Source organism: Triturus cristatus, chromosome 3_1 (genome assembly GCF_964204655.1).
Source record: "Triturus cristatus chromosome 3_1, aTriCri1.1, whole genome shotgun sequence".
Classification (NCBI taxonomy): Eukaryota; Metazoa; Chordata; class Amphibia; order Caudata; family Salamandridae; genus Triturus; species Triturus cristatus.
Window position 1 is genome coordinate 965,441,130 of NC_140583.1, and position 15,256 is coordinate 965,456,385.

General features: G+C 39.2%; 1 protein-coding gene across 2 annotated transcripts in view; it reads left to right on the plus strand.

Annotated features, from left to right (window-relative positions):
* ORC4 (origin recognition complex subunit 4) overlaps window positions 1–15,256 on the plus strand; it is a 359,395-nt gene that overhangs the window by 22,814 nt on the left and 321,325 nt on the right. Inside the window, exons 2-4 of one of the 2 annotated variants that reach the window (XM_085645614.1) lie at window positions 3,064–3,136; window positions 8,245–8,321; window positions 9,296–9,386. In XM_085645614.1, the coding sequence (XP_085501740.1) occupies window positions 3,080–3,136; window positions 8,245–8,321; window positions 9,296–9,386 (225 nt within the window). In that variant the 5' untranslated portion in view covers window positions 3,064–3,079. The remainder of the gene's footprint in view (window positions 1–3,063; window positions 3,137–8,244; window positions 8,322–9,295; window positions 9,387–15,256) is intronic. The other variant, XM_085645615.1, reaches the window with a different exon arrangement.

Genomic DNA, 15,256 nt, shown 5'->3' on the forward strand with positions numbered 1-15,256 from the left:
AGGAGACATAATACGTGCCATACTACAAAAATCTGATATCATGGCGGACATTTATTAGATTCCAGCATAGATCCTAGTTTGTATCCAGCTCCAATTGCTTTTTCGGGTATGTATTATTGGCCATTATTATTTAGCGTTCTTGTTTTGATTTAAGAATAGACATTTTATTAACATGCAGCGAAACTCTTTATTACAGAGCAGTTTTACCGCAGCCATTTAAGACTATTGACATCATACAAATAGTTTAGCCATCATGCTTTAAACCGATTAATACCAGACCGCAGTTGACCATAGAAGGCTTGTGAGGTAGATTGCCAATTACTAATTATATTAACTTTATTAGCCAACCTTTCAAACTACTAAAATCAGTAGTTAATTGTGTATTTGAGACCCCATAAGTAGATTTTTGCTGCTAGGCATTTAATGTTACCACATGCCTGATATTCTACTAGTTTATTTTTATTACACACAATGTGATAATTGAATAACTGAATGTACAGGATTGAACAGACATTAGGATATAATATGAACATATGTTATCTTTACAGATTTCTATGTCCATTGAGGTTTTGAATAAAACTTTAAGCAAATATCATCGAGATATATTATGCAGTTACTAGGCAGTACATAACAGTTACGGAAAGAGTTTTCGTAATACATTAGTATATTATCATACCTTTAACTAGTTATTTGGTCAAAAATTTGTGATATCCTTATATCTTTCCTCATCTATCAAGGATATCTAAGTATCTCTTGATCCATGATTAAGGAATCATTTGCAGACTGGATTAATCAGCCACAATACTAAAGGTATTCGTTGCATTATGTCCTTTATAACAGGAACCTCATGCTTGCTATTTTTTAAGAATATGAATAGTGAATATATACTCCCTTCCTTGTTAGATAAAATAAATGATCTAGTTGCTTTCCTTTTTAGTATTACAGGGGCTTTCACGACAGGGCTTAAGTCAAGTTATCTCAGACATATTCAGTGTATGTTTCTTTTTAAATACAAAATGATTTTTGCTCGTTTGGGCTTTTTTAGATACCTTCTCTATTTGTTAAAAAAAGCATTGAAACTCTAGATCACAATGATGTTTATATATATTTTTTTCATTTTTAGTAGCCACTGATACGAATATCCTGAAGAAGGCTTTGCCGAAACGCGTCGATATTTCGTGAATATGTCCAGTGTCATCTGAATTTGTTTTGATTATGCGTGCAATTTACAACTTTTGCATATGATCAGTAGATATTTCGTAAATCTGTCCAGTGTCATCTGAATTTGTTTTGATCATGCGTGCAATTTACAACTTTTGCATATTATCAGTAGTCCATATGGTTTTGATCACTCATTTCACTCCATAAGGACAGTGTACATGATTATGAAATTGAAAATATTATAGATATTTTTGTATTTTCTTTCCAGTATTTTTGACATAATTTTTTCAGGTTCTATTGTCATTTTTATTATCAGATGGTTTCAATTTGAATGGTTAACAATTATCATGTGTATGTGTTTCTCATAGCAGAATTAATCCTGAATGAATATTAATTGTTATATATACAAAATCAATATATTTTCTATAGAAAAAACAAAAAGAATATCAATAAAAACATAGATTTATACTTTTTCCATATATTTGTATCCATTCATTCTTGTGTTTCTGGAGCTTTCCAGCATTTTGTTAAGTTATCATAGCACTTAGCCTGGTTCTCACTGTTTTTGCTTTAGCCCCGCCCCTCCCCCTCTGACCCCGCACCCACCGGTGCGGCCCCCCTCGGCCACAAGTCACACTGTAAATTTGGCCCCCGAGAGAAAGTTTGTGAGTACCCATGATTTAGTCCATACGAATTTCTTCATGATTATCTGGATGCAACAATTCTATAACGAGCAGTTTATATCACCCATCTTTCATGTGTGGACCATACTTGTGAACGATCAACAGAATCTCGAAATTGTACCAAAAAAAAAAATAGACCTTTTTGGCTTGAAACAAATTATCTAACCACTTCCCGAAGTACTAAACATTGAGCCATAGTGGATTTGCTCTGTTAGAATCTTACTTGATCCAGAAAGATCAAACATTTTTCAGTTGACTGCTCATTTAACCTTATCAGAACCGCTTTTGTGGCGATATTTGTAATGAGATGAAGTGGTAACATTCAGGGTTATCGCTTCTACCATTTTTGAAAAGGGGTTAAGTGCTTGCCCCCTTCCAAGAGGTCCACATTTGTTTTCCAATACGTATCTCTATGTGGATGTGATAACACAGCATTCACCTTGTTTGTGATCACATTTCAGTTTCCCTCTCAGCTTAATGCTTGTCTTGTGGCGTTAGCCAATGAGCCTTGATCGTTCTTCACCATCTCCTCAGAGAGGGCCTGCAGCTCACACTCCTCATAGGTGTGAAGGCCATTTTGATGGTTTGGAGTGGTTACAGTAATGGATGACTTTTCCTAATAGCAGATGTGTACTGTAGAATTCAAATTAACTGCTGTGGCTATTGTAGGTGGATTGACAAAGCAGGACTATTGCTGTAATGTTTTCTACAGTACACAATCCTCACTCTGCTAGCTTCTATCCATGGAAAGGGGTTGTGTATTAGACAACCTACAACAATTCCTGTTTCTTTCATGCACTTCCTGTATTGGAATGCCTCTTGGAGCATGTGTGAAATCTGAATTGGTTTTTCCACATCTGCATTACCAGATAGTAACTCCAGATACGGACACCTCAGGTGCTTTAAACCTTTAGACCAATCTTATTTTGTGAGACCGAGTAAAAGTTTGTAATTGCGGGTCTTGCAGTCGGATTTACTGGCTAGGATCCTAATTTCCAAGTATGAAAATACCACACCTGGGTCCTGCCCTATAAATAACCAGGACTTTAAGTCCGCTATGTTTATCATACGTTATAACACTTGTATTTAAGATTGTTTTCATTGTTGTAAAAATAAAAATGGTTTTGTTTCTAGTTCTGATAAACCTATTTCACACTGTAATTGTGGTTGCTGTTTTCAAATTTTTTTTATTTTTTTTCTTCTATTTTTTATATTAAAGGTAAGAAGCGACCACAATGAGCAAGCGTAAATCAAGGGACAACAACCTGACAATTGGGGAATGTATTTCCAAGGTGACTTAATTAATGTTTTTTTAATAGTCTATAATATTGTCTGTAACCTTTGAAAATAACCTAGATGTAATGCAAACTACTTTTTAAAGTGTGATCAATGTGATGTGAGCAAATGACTGCACTAACTCAAAATGTATCCTAAGAACCTCACACTAGCATACACCTTTAAATCTGTGTGCACCATTACAAAGAAATACATTTTCTTTGCATTATTAAGTTTTGCTCTGTCCCTGTAAGCATTTTTATTTTTTTTAAACTGTATTGCATTACATAAATATTAACCACGATGCGTATAAATGAATCTGGCTCAAGGGCAAAAGAACAAGACTACACTCAATAAGGAAGAGTGACCTCAATCTGGGTGTGCTTAGATTGGAAATTATACATTTCATAGAGTAGAAAATGTATTTATATAGGAATGTATGCAAGCCTATTGAAGTGACTGTCGTATCGCATATAGGCAAATTAATATGGATTAATAAAGGACAACTGCAAGAGTATATGAAGGCAAACAGTGACTGTTCAAAGCTGTAAAGTGTCCGAGAGAAAATCTAGCACATTTAGTACAGTGTCCCGTTTTTAGCCCTGGCAAGTTTTGTCTTCCTGCATCTCATCTTGCACAACCCTCTATTTACTGTCTGCCGCAGCCCACTTTAACCATTGAAAAAAACAAAAATCAGGCTCATCCTAAATCTCCATCTCTGTATTGCTCCCTTGGCCATAACCTATCCGGTAAATACTTCCCTCAATTCATCCCTCACCTCCCGAGGAAAACGGAACACTGATCATTCAGTTCTAGCCAACCTCTTTCTGACAAAAAAAATGAAAGCTTTTAATAAACTGTTTTATCTTCATAGACATTTAAGATCTGCTAAACCCCATGCGACCGCAGTTTGGAGCCAGCTATATACATATCAGTCTTGACCCTGCTCCAATAGGAATAGTCCAGCCCGATCCCTGAACTGGAACACAAGCAACGCTGGGTTGGTTTCGCCCTAGTTATGGGCTGTTCAGCTTGGTTCCAGTGACCGTGTACACAGAACCTATTTCTGGACATACCTGTCCCACTTAGGACGACACCTTAAGTATACAAAACAGTGATGGGTGGAATGCTTGAATTAATCTCAACCAAGGCTAAACACTCGGGCCACATTCCAATCCATCTCTTTTTTGCCCACTTTGCCACCTCAGTTTGGACCCAGAGACATGCAAATTAGTCTTGACCTTGCTGCGGTGGGTCCCAGTCTCACTGTGCCACTGGAACCTGGATGAAGACCCTGAATTAGGGCAAAACCGGTCCGAGGTTGCTTGTTCCGTTGTAGGCAGGACCGGGCCTGGCAGTTCGGGCTGGACTGTACCCCTTGAACAGGGTTGAGACTTATTTGCATATGGCTGTGGCCAAACTGAGGTGGCATAGTGTGAAAAAATCGATTGATTGGGATGCGCTTCCGAGTGATTGGCTGAGATTGATTCAAGCATTCCATCCTTCACTTTTTTTTTTCTTCTTTTCTTTTTTCTTCATTCAGGACAGTTAATTTCTCCTTCACGTGTGAAGTGCCTCAAGGAACCCAACATTATTCACTATCTGTATGACCCCATTGACTACACTGCTAAAATCCTTTGGCTTTAATCTTCTATTATATGCCAATGATACACAAATAATGATATCCATCTCCAAACATTTTACTGCCACCAAAGCCATCTTTGTTAGGTGTATGAACATCGTGAACTAATAATTGAGTGCAAACTGCCTCGAAGTGATCGTGATAAAAGTGTAGTTTTAGCCTACAGCAGTTGTTCCTTGTCTAAGAAATTAACCGTAATGGCTTTGCCACTCTCAACACACTGAGTAAAACCCTGCCTCTTATTCCTGTGTCTTCTCGCTGAGTCATTGTTCACGCTCTTATAGTTTCAAGAATAGATTATGGAAGCTCACTGTATCTAGGCACTCCCAAGTACATTCTAAATAAACATCAGGTCACACAAAATGCTGCAGCCAGACTTATTCTTGACATTCAAAAACCTCATCCAATAAAGGTCACTTAGACATTTTGCTCTGGCTTTCAATGAGTAAAAGGTTTCTATTTAAAACCCTTTTTATCACCCATAAAACTTTAAACCATGCTACACCATCTTACGTGGCAACAAAATTGGTAAAATGCAGCCCGGCCAGAAAACTTCATTACACCCACCACTACTTGCAAATGTTGGTCAATGAAGACCAAACGTGACTTATTCCTCAGCGGAGTGCAATGTTCAATCTTCAGTGGCTGGCATGTGTATAACACTTCTTGTCTTCTGATGAAGGCCATTATGCTGTGCTTTGCTTTATATCGAAAAAGTTTTTCAATGCAGCGGAGTTGACCGACATGCTTGAGGTCTTGAGACACACAAACTTTAGATAAGGGATCATCAGATTAAATTGCTGTATACTTGTCCTGAGGCTAGGGTCTGCACGGAAAGGATCGTGTCTCCTAATTGGTAACTTGTGTGGTTCACACGGTAAGGATTCCTGCTGTTACCTCTATTGTTCCCCCAGCCATTGAACCATAGGAGAACACTGCTTAGAGAGGTGAGGGACTGGGGCATAAAGATTGTCTTAGTGACACGTGGTGTCTATGTATACTGATGATACCTTGGTCTATATGCGAGACTAGGGTGACTCGGTGCTGTGCTTCTTAGGACACCAGGAGGAAAGTTGGCTGGTGTTGGGGATTTACTACTAACTGGAACAAATCCAGACTGTTCCCGATGGGTGCCCCTGCAGACTTGCCAGAGGGGGAACTTCCTATCCTGGGGATTCTGTGGCAACCAAAATCCTTGAAATATTTAAGAATACATGTGACTCCTACCCCACCGGAAGATCTTTCGCTAAACATTCGAAGCCTATTGGAGGGCCTATAAAAGACCATCCCATTCTGGAGGAAGCTACCATTGTCTTTTCCAGGCAGGGTAGCGGTCTGAAAAATGATCATACTCCCTAGATGCCTTTAAGTGTTCCTGGAGACAGTGAGCCTGCTCCCACGGTCAATGTTCCAACAGCTAGATAAGATGATTTTTGCATTTTTCTGAGATGGCGCGTGCCAAAGGATAAATCTATACCCACTAAAATGCCCTATAAAACGGGGGATGGCACTGCCTGACTTTGGATGTTGTTATATACTGACGCAATTGCAGGATCCCGCTGTGGCAAACTGACACACCCAATCGGTAGAGGATGCTCAGTGAGGGTTGTTTGCTCCAGGGGAACTGAAAAGAGCATATTTAAAAATGCAACATGAGGGGCGGGGGGTTTGGCTGGAAGGGGTCTGTCGAGAGATGGGGGACATCGGTATCAGGGGAAATATATCCAGTTTGAGAAGACCTAAGATTGTTATATGGGGCAGAGACAATTTCTGATGTTTGCTAGACTGACTGCGGTAGTTCGCCAGTGTTGGACTGCGTTTCCAGGGCGACCACCGGAATCATACACACTCAAGGTTATGGTAGACCTGCGGCAGTGGGGTGATTGAGTTCCAGGTATATAAGGCATTGGTCCAGGATAGAGCAAATTCCCCTCTGACTGGAAGGGCTAAATGGGAGCAGGATTTGTGAACTCCTTTCACTGACTCTGAATGGGATAGAATCTATGGATACCACATGATTGTGATCAGTAACACCCATTTTGTCTCATACAAGTAAAGCTACTTTATTGGGCCTCTCTCACTCCCTTACTTTCAGTACAATACACCTAATGCATACAGGAGAATGCCCTTGGTGTAACCAGACTTTTAGCTGTTCCCCACATATGTTATGGACCTGTCCCATGGTGACAGGTTTCTGGACTAGGGTGACTGAATGTTTAAAGCTGATACCACAATTGAAAGTGGATTGTTCCATGAATTATTGTGTGTTGGGTGTAGATCCTAAGTACAAAAAGAAAATATTTGGACAAATTGTATAGATGGTGCTGCTTCTGGTGAGGTGTAGGATCCTGATCCATTGGACACACCATGGGGGTCCTCCCATAGCATGATGGTTTGCTGATGTCTGGGAATGGTTGTTAGCTGAGGAGATCAGACTTGTCATGGTGCGGACAGACCATATAACCCAGAAAGATGTATACCTGGCGCAGGATGACTGATACGCTGCTGGAGGCAGACTGTGCCCAGGAGACAAGGACCCCACGAAGTTCAGGGTCACATCAGCCTGCCTGAGCGGCAACTAGGGTAGATTGGGGTGCATGATTGTGGATTACTGTGTGAGCCTAAAATACAGAATGGTACGTTGTATAATGGTATCAGATGATGGGACTGTCTCTATAGCAGTGCTGTTCTTGTTATTTTGATGTTATACAAAACCTTGATCAGTGTTATGTAAGTCTTATGTTAGTATTTATAACATTAGTTTAAATCTTTAATTCTGAAATACTCTTACAGGAACTACATATCTGCACCTCTGAATGATTTCGAGTGGTTTCCCCGCTAGTTTGTTTCTCTCCTTTGCCATCACTTATTGCCTTACTGAGCTCAGTGATGGGTTTCACCCTCTACTAAGTTAAGCAGTATAATAAAATTATATTATAAACAATTATATAATAAAATTATATGCTCTTCTGTTTTTTTTTTTTTTTTTAAACCATGCTAGTGTCCCTCTTTTTGACTTCATATGCTGGGTGTATGGTTTAATATTCAGCAGGAAGGGGTGGAAAGTGGTGCATTGTTTTGACCTTTATGGTGATCATCATTTATAATTTGTGTATGACCTTTAAAAATATTTCTGATTTTTGCTATTTTGATAGTATCGATTGAATTCAGGAAACCAAGCCATAAGATAACAAGTTGATGTAATCTGTGTTTCAATGTCAGTTTGTCAAGAATGCAAATGTTGTAGATCTTTCTTACCAAAAATGAAGATCATGTGTAGAACAATTCATTCTAAAAATGCATATCACATGTAAAGTAGCTCATTGTTGAGAAAAGGTACCATAGACTACAAGGACAAAAATTAAATGTATGAATAGTTGCAGTAGGCAGATACAACGTATACTAAATGCCTAATCTAAGTCAATGTCATTGTTGCTCCCTTTATTGAGGGATTGTTTACTCTCATGTCTCTCTAAAAAACAGGTGCACAGTATTCTACGGGAAAGATTTTGCAACCACAGATGTCATGGGAAACGGTTTGGTGTGGAGTCTCAGTACCAGTAAGTGAACCTGTTTCAAATGTCACAAACAAGTTGTGCCTTTAGAAAAGTGAGACTAATCCTCTTTATATTGTATTAGACAAATGGTCAAGGGGACCTGTTCATCTATATCATAATGTGTTCAGTGTTGGGTGCCTCATCCCCTCAAAGTTGCTTATCCGTAGTAGCTGTTTACCTCTGAAAATAGCATGACATCTGAATAGAATACAGAAGAGGCCATTGGTATTGAAATCAAACCAAAAATATTGGTTTAGGAATGCTCTGGACATTACATCTGAATACATTTCGATCTAGGTATTTGTGGAGGCGATAGCACTTGAACTGAGATGTGACAGGACAACCAGCCTGTAAATAATTGAAGGAGGTCTTATATTATGTTCCTTGTTGATGTTTTGATACTGTCCGCACCATAGTTTCACATTTGATTATGGATGAATGCGTAAAGGCTGAAATATTTTTTACATCTGGAGCCAATTTTAATCTGTAACTGTTAATTACTGTGTTTACGTTTGAGGTTGTCCTGATCAGCCGTTGCCTTTTTGAGCAAATAAAGTAGGATGGCTTTCTCTATTTTCTTTTCTTTGTATTCTTCGAGAGAGTGCCTGGCTCCAAAGTGTCTTTGATTCATAGGTCTCATTTGCTTTCCTTCATATTCTTGTATTTAGGTAAGCTTGCATGCCTTCCTCTTTTCATTCTCCTTTTCTCATGTCACTTCTCCAGTCTTTCAGAGTGCTTACTGCTTTTGTACCTCTCTGGTTTTTCCATAATGCATCTGGGATTTTTGTTGAACGAGACGGCATACCAAGGCGATCCCTTTGGTGTCCATCGACAATAGGGGGCACACCACTTGCCTCAAGAATGATCATTCCAATCTGTAGAAATATTTGGGGGCACAGACAAGTTCTTGCACTTTTTTTTTTTTTTTCGTTAAACGACGTTCATGCTTGATTGACTTCCTGTTGCTTTCTTTGCAGGCATCTACTTGAGCTATTGAAACGAACTGTTATTCATGGAGAGAGCAACACTGCAATAATTATTGGACCTAGGGGGTCTGGAAAAAATATGGTAAACTTCTGTATAAACATTTGTCTCACTATCTGATGCGCACTATTACCTCTTTATATAGCATTCCCATCTTCAGTGTATGATGCCAAAAACTGTATGCCTTGCAAGTAATATCAGCAGACACTGTCCTGTTAATTAGGTTGATGGAAAGGAGTGGTGTGATCTTACTATGCTTTATAAAATAATAGTTTGGGGGAGAACTTCAAGGTGCAAGTTAGCTTGTGGTGACGTCTGGTTGCAGCTTAGTGGGAATGCAGTAGGATTGCCCCCCCTGACACCCCCACCCAACTTTGGCTCATTGCAATGGTTCACAGAGGAAGCCATGGTCCTAAGCATGCATGCATGAATGAATTTCATTATGGGTGAACCTGAATGATTTCCATCGGCAAACAATTGCTAGAATAGCACACTGAAATTTCTCGTGTACCACTCCAGTAGCCACATGATTGATTGACCTCTAGAAATTCAGTTATAAGGAAAAGTGATCTGGTGATTGTATTGAGTGAAAAGAAGATTTATATAGCCCACTTTATAAGAGTACATTTTATCTTTGATTTTTCATTCATCCTGGTGAACTCTCACCACAATCAATGCAGCTAACACTGTTTTGAGTTTTTCCACAATATTTATATATACTATGCTTTTCTGTTTGCCTATAAATTGTATTGTTTGCCATATCGCCTCAAGCAAGTTGTTTTACTTCAATAAAAAATCATTCCAATATTTTCTGTACAATGTAAGTTTCCTCTCTTCCAATGCATTTCAGGGTACTTAACACATTAGGGGAGTCAAATTATTTGGAAACACTGATGCGAGAAAATATGTTTAACTTTACAGCTCATCCTTCTAATACTTGGATTGTCATGTAATCAGTCCCCCCCCCCCTTTGTTTGAGCTTTTGATTACCTATAAATATGAAATTTGCTTCAGACACTGCGTGTATGCTGCCAATCAATATCTCTCCTCTCCTTCCCTATCTAAAAGATGGCCGCTGGGCATCCAGCATAATAGCATGTTGCTCCTCATTCAGCTGACACAGCCCAAACAGATAAGTTTGCTATGTTGATGGCCCCTTTGTCCCTTACAGATCTTCTCCGGTTAATATAATCCTGTAAATCTTGACATCTACATTTCAATCTTATGGAACCCTTAAGCATGCAAGCTCTTAACCAAACATTTGAACTATGAAATGTGATGTATATCTTTCCATCCATTTCCCTCCCAGGTTCATACCCTTTGAATACATATACTTATATGTTTTTCATAATTTCCTGAGTGCCTGCTACCGGTAAACATGTCTCTCCTCTTCTTTTCTGTATCTAAGATGACTGCTGTGTTAAACCATGTTGCAGCACAGACATGGTATTAGTTTATAATCTTTTAATTTCCCCATATTTATAGACCTATGGATTTCAAATTCATGGTTCACATCATTATTCGAATACAGAAAATGTCTCTGATTATTATACAATTGGTTGCTAAGTAGGTTTTCTATTTCTATTGTAGTTCAAGCAAACTGTGTTATACTGATTGCTTAATAATAATATGGTGACTTGTAGAACGCATAATAATAATATGGTGACTTGTAGAACGCATAGTTACTTCAGCTGAAGGGTTCCAGAGCTAAGGTCCCGTTCCCAAGGTTCAGAACAAAAGTGCTAAAGAGTCACAAAATTATGTGGATCTAAAGAGCCAGGTTTTTAATTTCTTGTGAAAAGCTAGCTCTGATTTTTCCTGCCTAAGCAGGAAGGAAGGGAATTCCACAAGTTGGCTGCCAGGAAGCTGAAGGAGCATCCTCCAATGCGAACTCTTTTAATGCTGGGGATACAAGCTAGCGAGGCCCCAGCTGATTTCAGATTACTTCTTGGGGAGTAAGTTATAACGAGAGGATGCAGATAGCTAGGCCTTCACTGTTAATGATTCTTTGACAATAGCACATAGCTTTGAAGGAAACCTTTTCCTTAAAAAAAAGCCAATGCAGCTTTGCTAGAGCAGGAGCTGTGGGGGAGTGTCTAGGCAGATTTAACAAAGACCGAGCTGCCATGTTCTGCACTCGCTGGAGTCTCATGATTCGTGACTGAGAGGTCCCAATATATACGACATTGCAGTAGTCTAGCCTGGACATCAACATAGACTGGGCCTCTTTCTTCCTAGCTGCCTCTGGCAGAAAACCGAGGATCTTTTTCAGGATTTTTTTGAATCTGAAAACATTGCCCCGCTAGGCTCATGATTTGACTGTCAAATGATAGCTTTGAGTCCGACTAGATGCCAAGGTTTTTAACTCTTTGCTTAAGTGCAGGTAAAGGGCAGAGGGAGTCAGGCCACCAGGCAGTCGACTAAATCAAAGGCTGCTTGCCAAGGATTAGAACTTTAGTCTTCCCAGAATTTAGCTTGAGACACCCGAGGCTCATGCACTCATCCAATATGTTTTCAATGTGTGTTGTAGTTGGCATATATTGAATATAACCAAAGATTGTTCTACCTAATATGTCGCATCAATATTACTCTCCATCCAAATAGAAGATTACTACTATTCCTAGTATTCTAGTTCATTTATATTGGAAAGCATATTTTAAGTCAATTCTCTCAATTTGCCCAAATCCTTCAATTCTTTCATTTTTTTTTCTTCACTAATCCAAGTTTATATAGACAACATATAAATATCCCATATGTAGATTCTTCTCCATAGGTTGAGCTGATTTCCTTGTTTAATGAATATATGCAATAGTCTATTCAATTTGAGGGACCTCACCCCCCCCCCCCCCCGCCCCCCCCCCCCCTTCCCATTGCCCATAAGAAACAATTACATTCGCAGGCCTCATAAATTCCTTTGGAGGTATATTGTCCCCAAATATTCAATTCACCATATTTCAAATTTTAGAAGTTGTATCTTACTTCCTCTAGCTGCTATCATGACTTTCTTAATTAAAATAAATGTCTAACCACCAGTACTTTTTTCATTACTAATTTATGTCTGAACTCCTTGCTTTTATTGTCCTCATAGTTTGACCCACATATACTTTCCCGCATGGACCTTTTAATTGATAGATCACATTCTTTGATAATCAGCTTGCACAATGCTGTATTTTGATTTTCTTTTTTGTTGGTTGTATAATCCTATCTGATTAGATTACCACAGAGGTATAAATGATAGAAACCAAAGGACCATCAAATATGGGGGCAAGCGAATGTACAAAATGATGTTGTTTGCTTGTCAGGTGACCATGGTACAATGTGCTATTATGCTGTTTGTGCAGCAACCAACTTGTAGGACAGGATATATATATATATATATATATATATATATATATATATATATATATATATTCACTGAAAAAACCATAGGTTTCACACATGTTATAGTTAGCTGTACATTTCACTCGTAAAAAACCAATGAAATTCCCCCGTTATAGTTAGTGCAGGCAACTATAACTCACGCGACCGCAATCCTCTGCTGATGCTAATACTGTATTTAGACACTTATTTGCCCATGTCTTCTTCCATTAAATTTTAGCTATACATATATTACAAATATTTTTTTTTCATAAAGACACATATGTCATCAGCAGAAGATTGCGGTCGCGTGAGTTATAGTTGCCTGCACTAACTATAACGGGGGAATTTCATTGGTTTTTTACGAGTGAAATGTACAGCTAACTATAACATGTGTGAAACCTATGGTTTTTTCAGTGAATTTGCAAGGTTTTTTAAATGCTAATTCCTAACTATAACGTGTGTGAAACCTATGGTTTTTTCAGTGAATTTGTACGGTTTTTTAAATGCTAAGTTACTTTACGCCATTCGTGGCGTGCGCGCCCAGTTAACGCAGTTCGTTCCGTGCGCGCACGGTGCGCTTCGCGCACCGTGCGCGCACAGTGAGCACGCGGGTGAGACCTTGCTTTGCCAAATGTAGACATTAAATGGATTGGTCAGAGAGGGTTAAAGTGGCACCAATTGATGCCATTGGTGAAATCCTTCATGCAAATCCAACACCCTGACCTCATAATAATGCACTGTGGTGGCAATGACCTAGGCACTTTGACTGGGGTAGGTCTGGAAATGCTTATGAAGGACACCTTTGCACAACTGTTTTCACTTTTCCCTAAAACTGCCTTTGTGTTTTCCAACATATGCCAAAGGCAAAAATGGAACTGGTCCAATCATTTCTGTCCGCAGATTGACAAAGCAAGAAAGCACGTCAACAAATCTGTTTCTGCTTTCCTCCGTGACTATGGTATGGGTGCCATTTACCACAACAACTTGCGTTATGACATGCAAGACATTTATAGAGGAGATGGTGTGCACTTCAATGATGAAGGGAACAGAGTCTTCCTCTTGAACCTTAGACTCTGCATCGGTACTTACTTGTAGGTACCACTAAAAAATCATTTCATAAACACAACGGCTCTTTTTAGAGCCCCCTAATATCTAAACACTTAAATCTGAATTTCATTTATTTTTTTATTTATTTTTTCTACCGTACGCTTACCGTAAGCTTACCGTACGCGTACCCCGTGTTTTTTTTAAAAATCAATAAATGTTTTCTTTGTACTTTACAGTCCTTCTTTGACCCCCTCACACATGTAAGGGGGTCTGTAACTCTCCTCATTGCCCCCTTTTCTTGTTTTCACTCTTTTTTTTCTGAGTGAAACACACAAAATGGCGGCCGCCGCTTCCTGGTTTCGGCCGATTCGAATGTTTACTAAGATCTAACAGCCAATCAGAATCGCGCTCGCGCACGCCACCGTACGCGTACCGTAAGCTTACCGTAAGCGTACGGTAAGCGTACCGTAAGCGGGCTCAGATATATATATTGATTTAAAGGCTATTTTCTCAGAATCTACTGAACAGATTTACACCAAACCTACAAAAGGCACTTCCTTGACATAGGGACTACCTCTCTGCCAAATTTCTAGTAATTCTGTTCAGCCGTTCGGGCTGTAGCTCGTTCTAAAGGTCCTATGGAAAAATGCATGGGAAAAACGCGTTTTGGGACCCCCCTTTTATCTCAGCCCCCGCTTGACGTATCCCCCCGAGACTTTCAGGGTAGGAGCGGAGCGTAGCGCCCCACCTATTTTGAGAAATTCGCGAGGATTCATCGACCGGCGCCAAAGTTATTCAAAATAGAATGTTGCGGATTTCCTATGGAAAAGGGGTCCTAACTATAACTACCTACTGGCGACCGCCAGTAGGTAATATCGGCGGAAGGAATTCCGGATCTGAAGGAAATTTAATATATGTACAGATATTTAAAAGGTCAAAAAGTGGGGGAAACTGAAGTGGCAATTCAAGTAGTTAAATTGGCAACTGTTGATTTAGAATGCTTGAAAGCCTCCTTGAGACAGAAATATGGCACCACCACCACGCCTTTGGCACGGCACGGTGGGGTGCTTCAGGGCTGAAAGGAAGGAGTCTAGACAGATGAATTGTGAAATATATATATTTTTTTTATACTAGTTTTTCCAAATGATTGAACTCCCCTGAAGGTGAGGTTAATATCCTGAAACTCAATTGAAGAGGAAAGGCTTACATTGTTCAAGAAATACAGATTGGAATAACATTTACAAAATAATAATTATTGAAGTAAAAAGAAACCTTGAATGAATATGATGGGATGAACAATATGATTTATTGAAAATCAGATAACAGAGTATTAAATGTGAAAATTATCTCCCAGTGTGAATAAGGAGTATACAGGTAGCACCAATGAGCATTTGTTAAGCAAACTAGTAGACTTCACGATGAGAGAGTTCTTTGGAAATTCCATCTGCAACCATTTCTGCAGGCGAGACAAATGTATGCATGAGTGGGCCTTGCACAGTACAAAAGGGATTCAGATTTCTACATCTGTAAAGTGTTTGCTTTTAGCT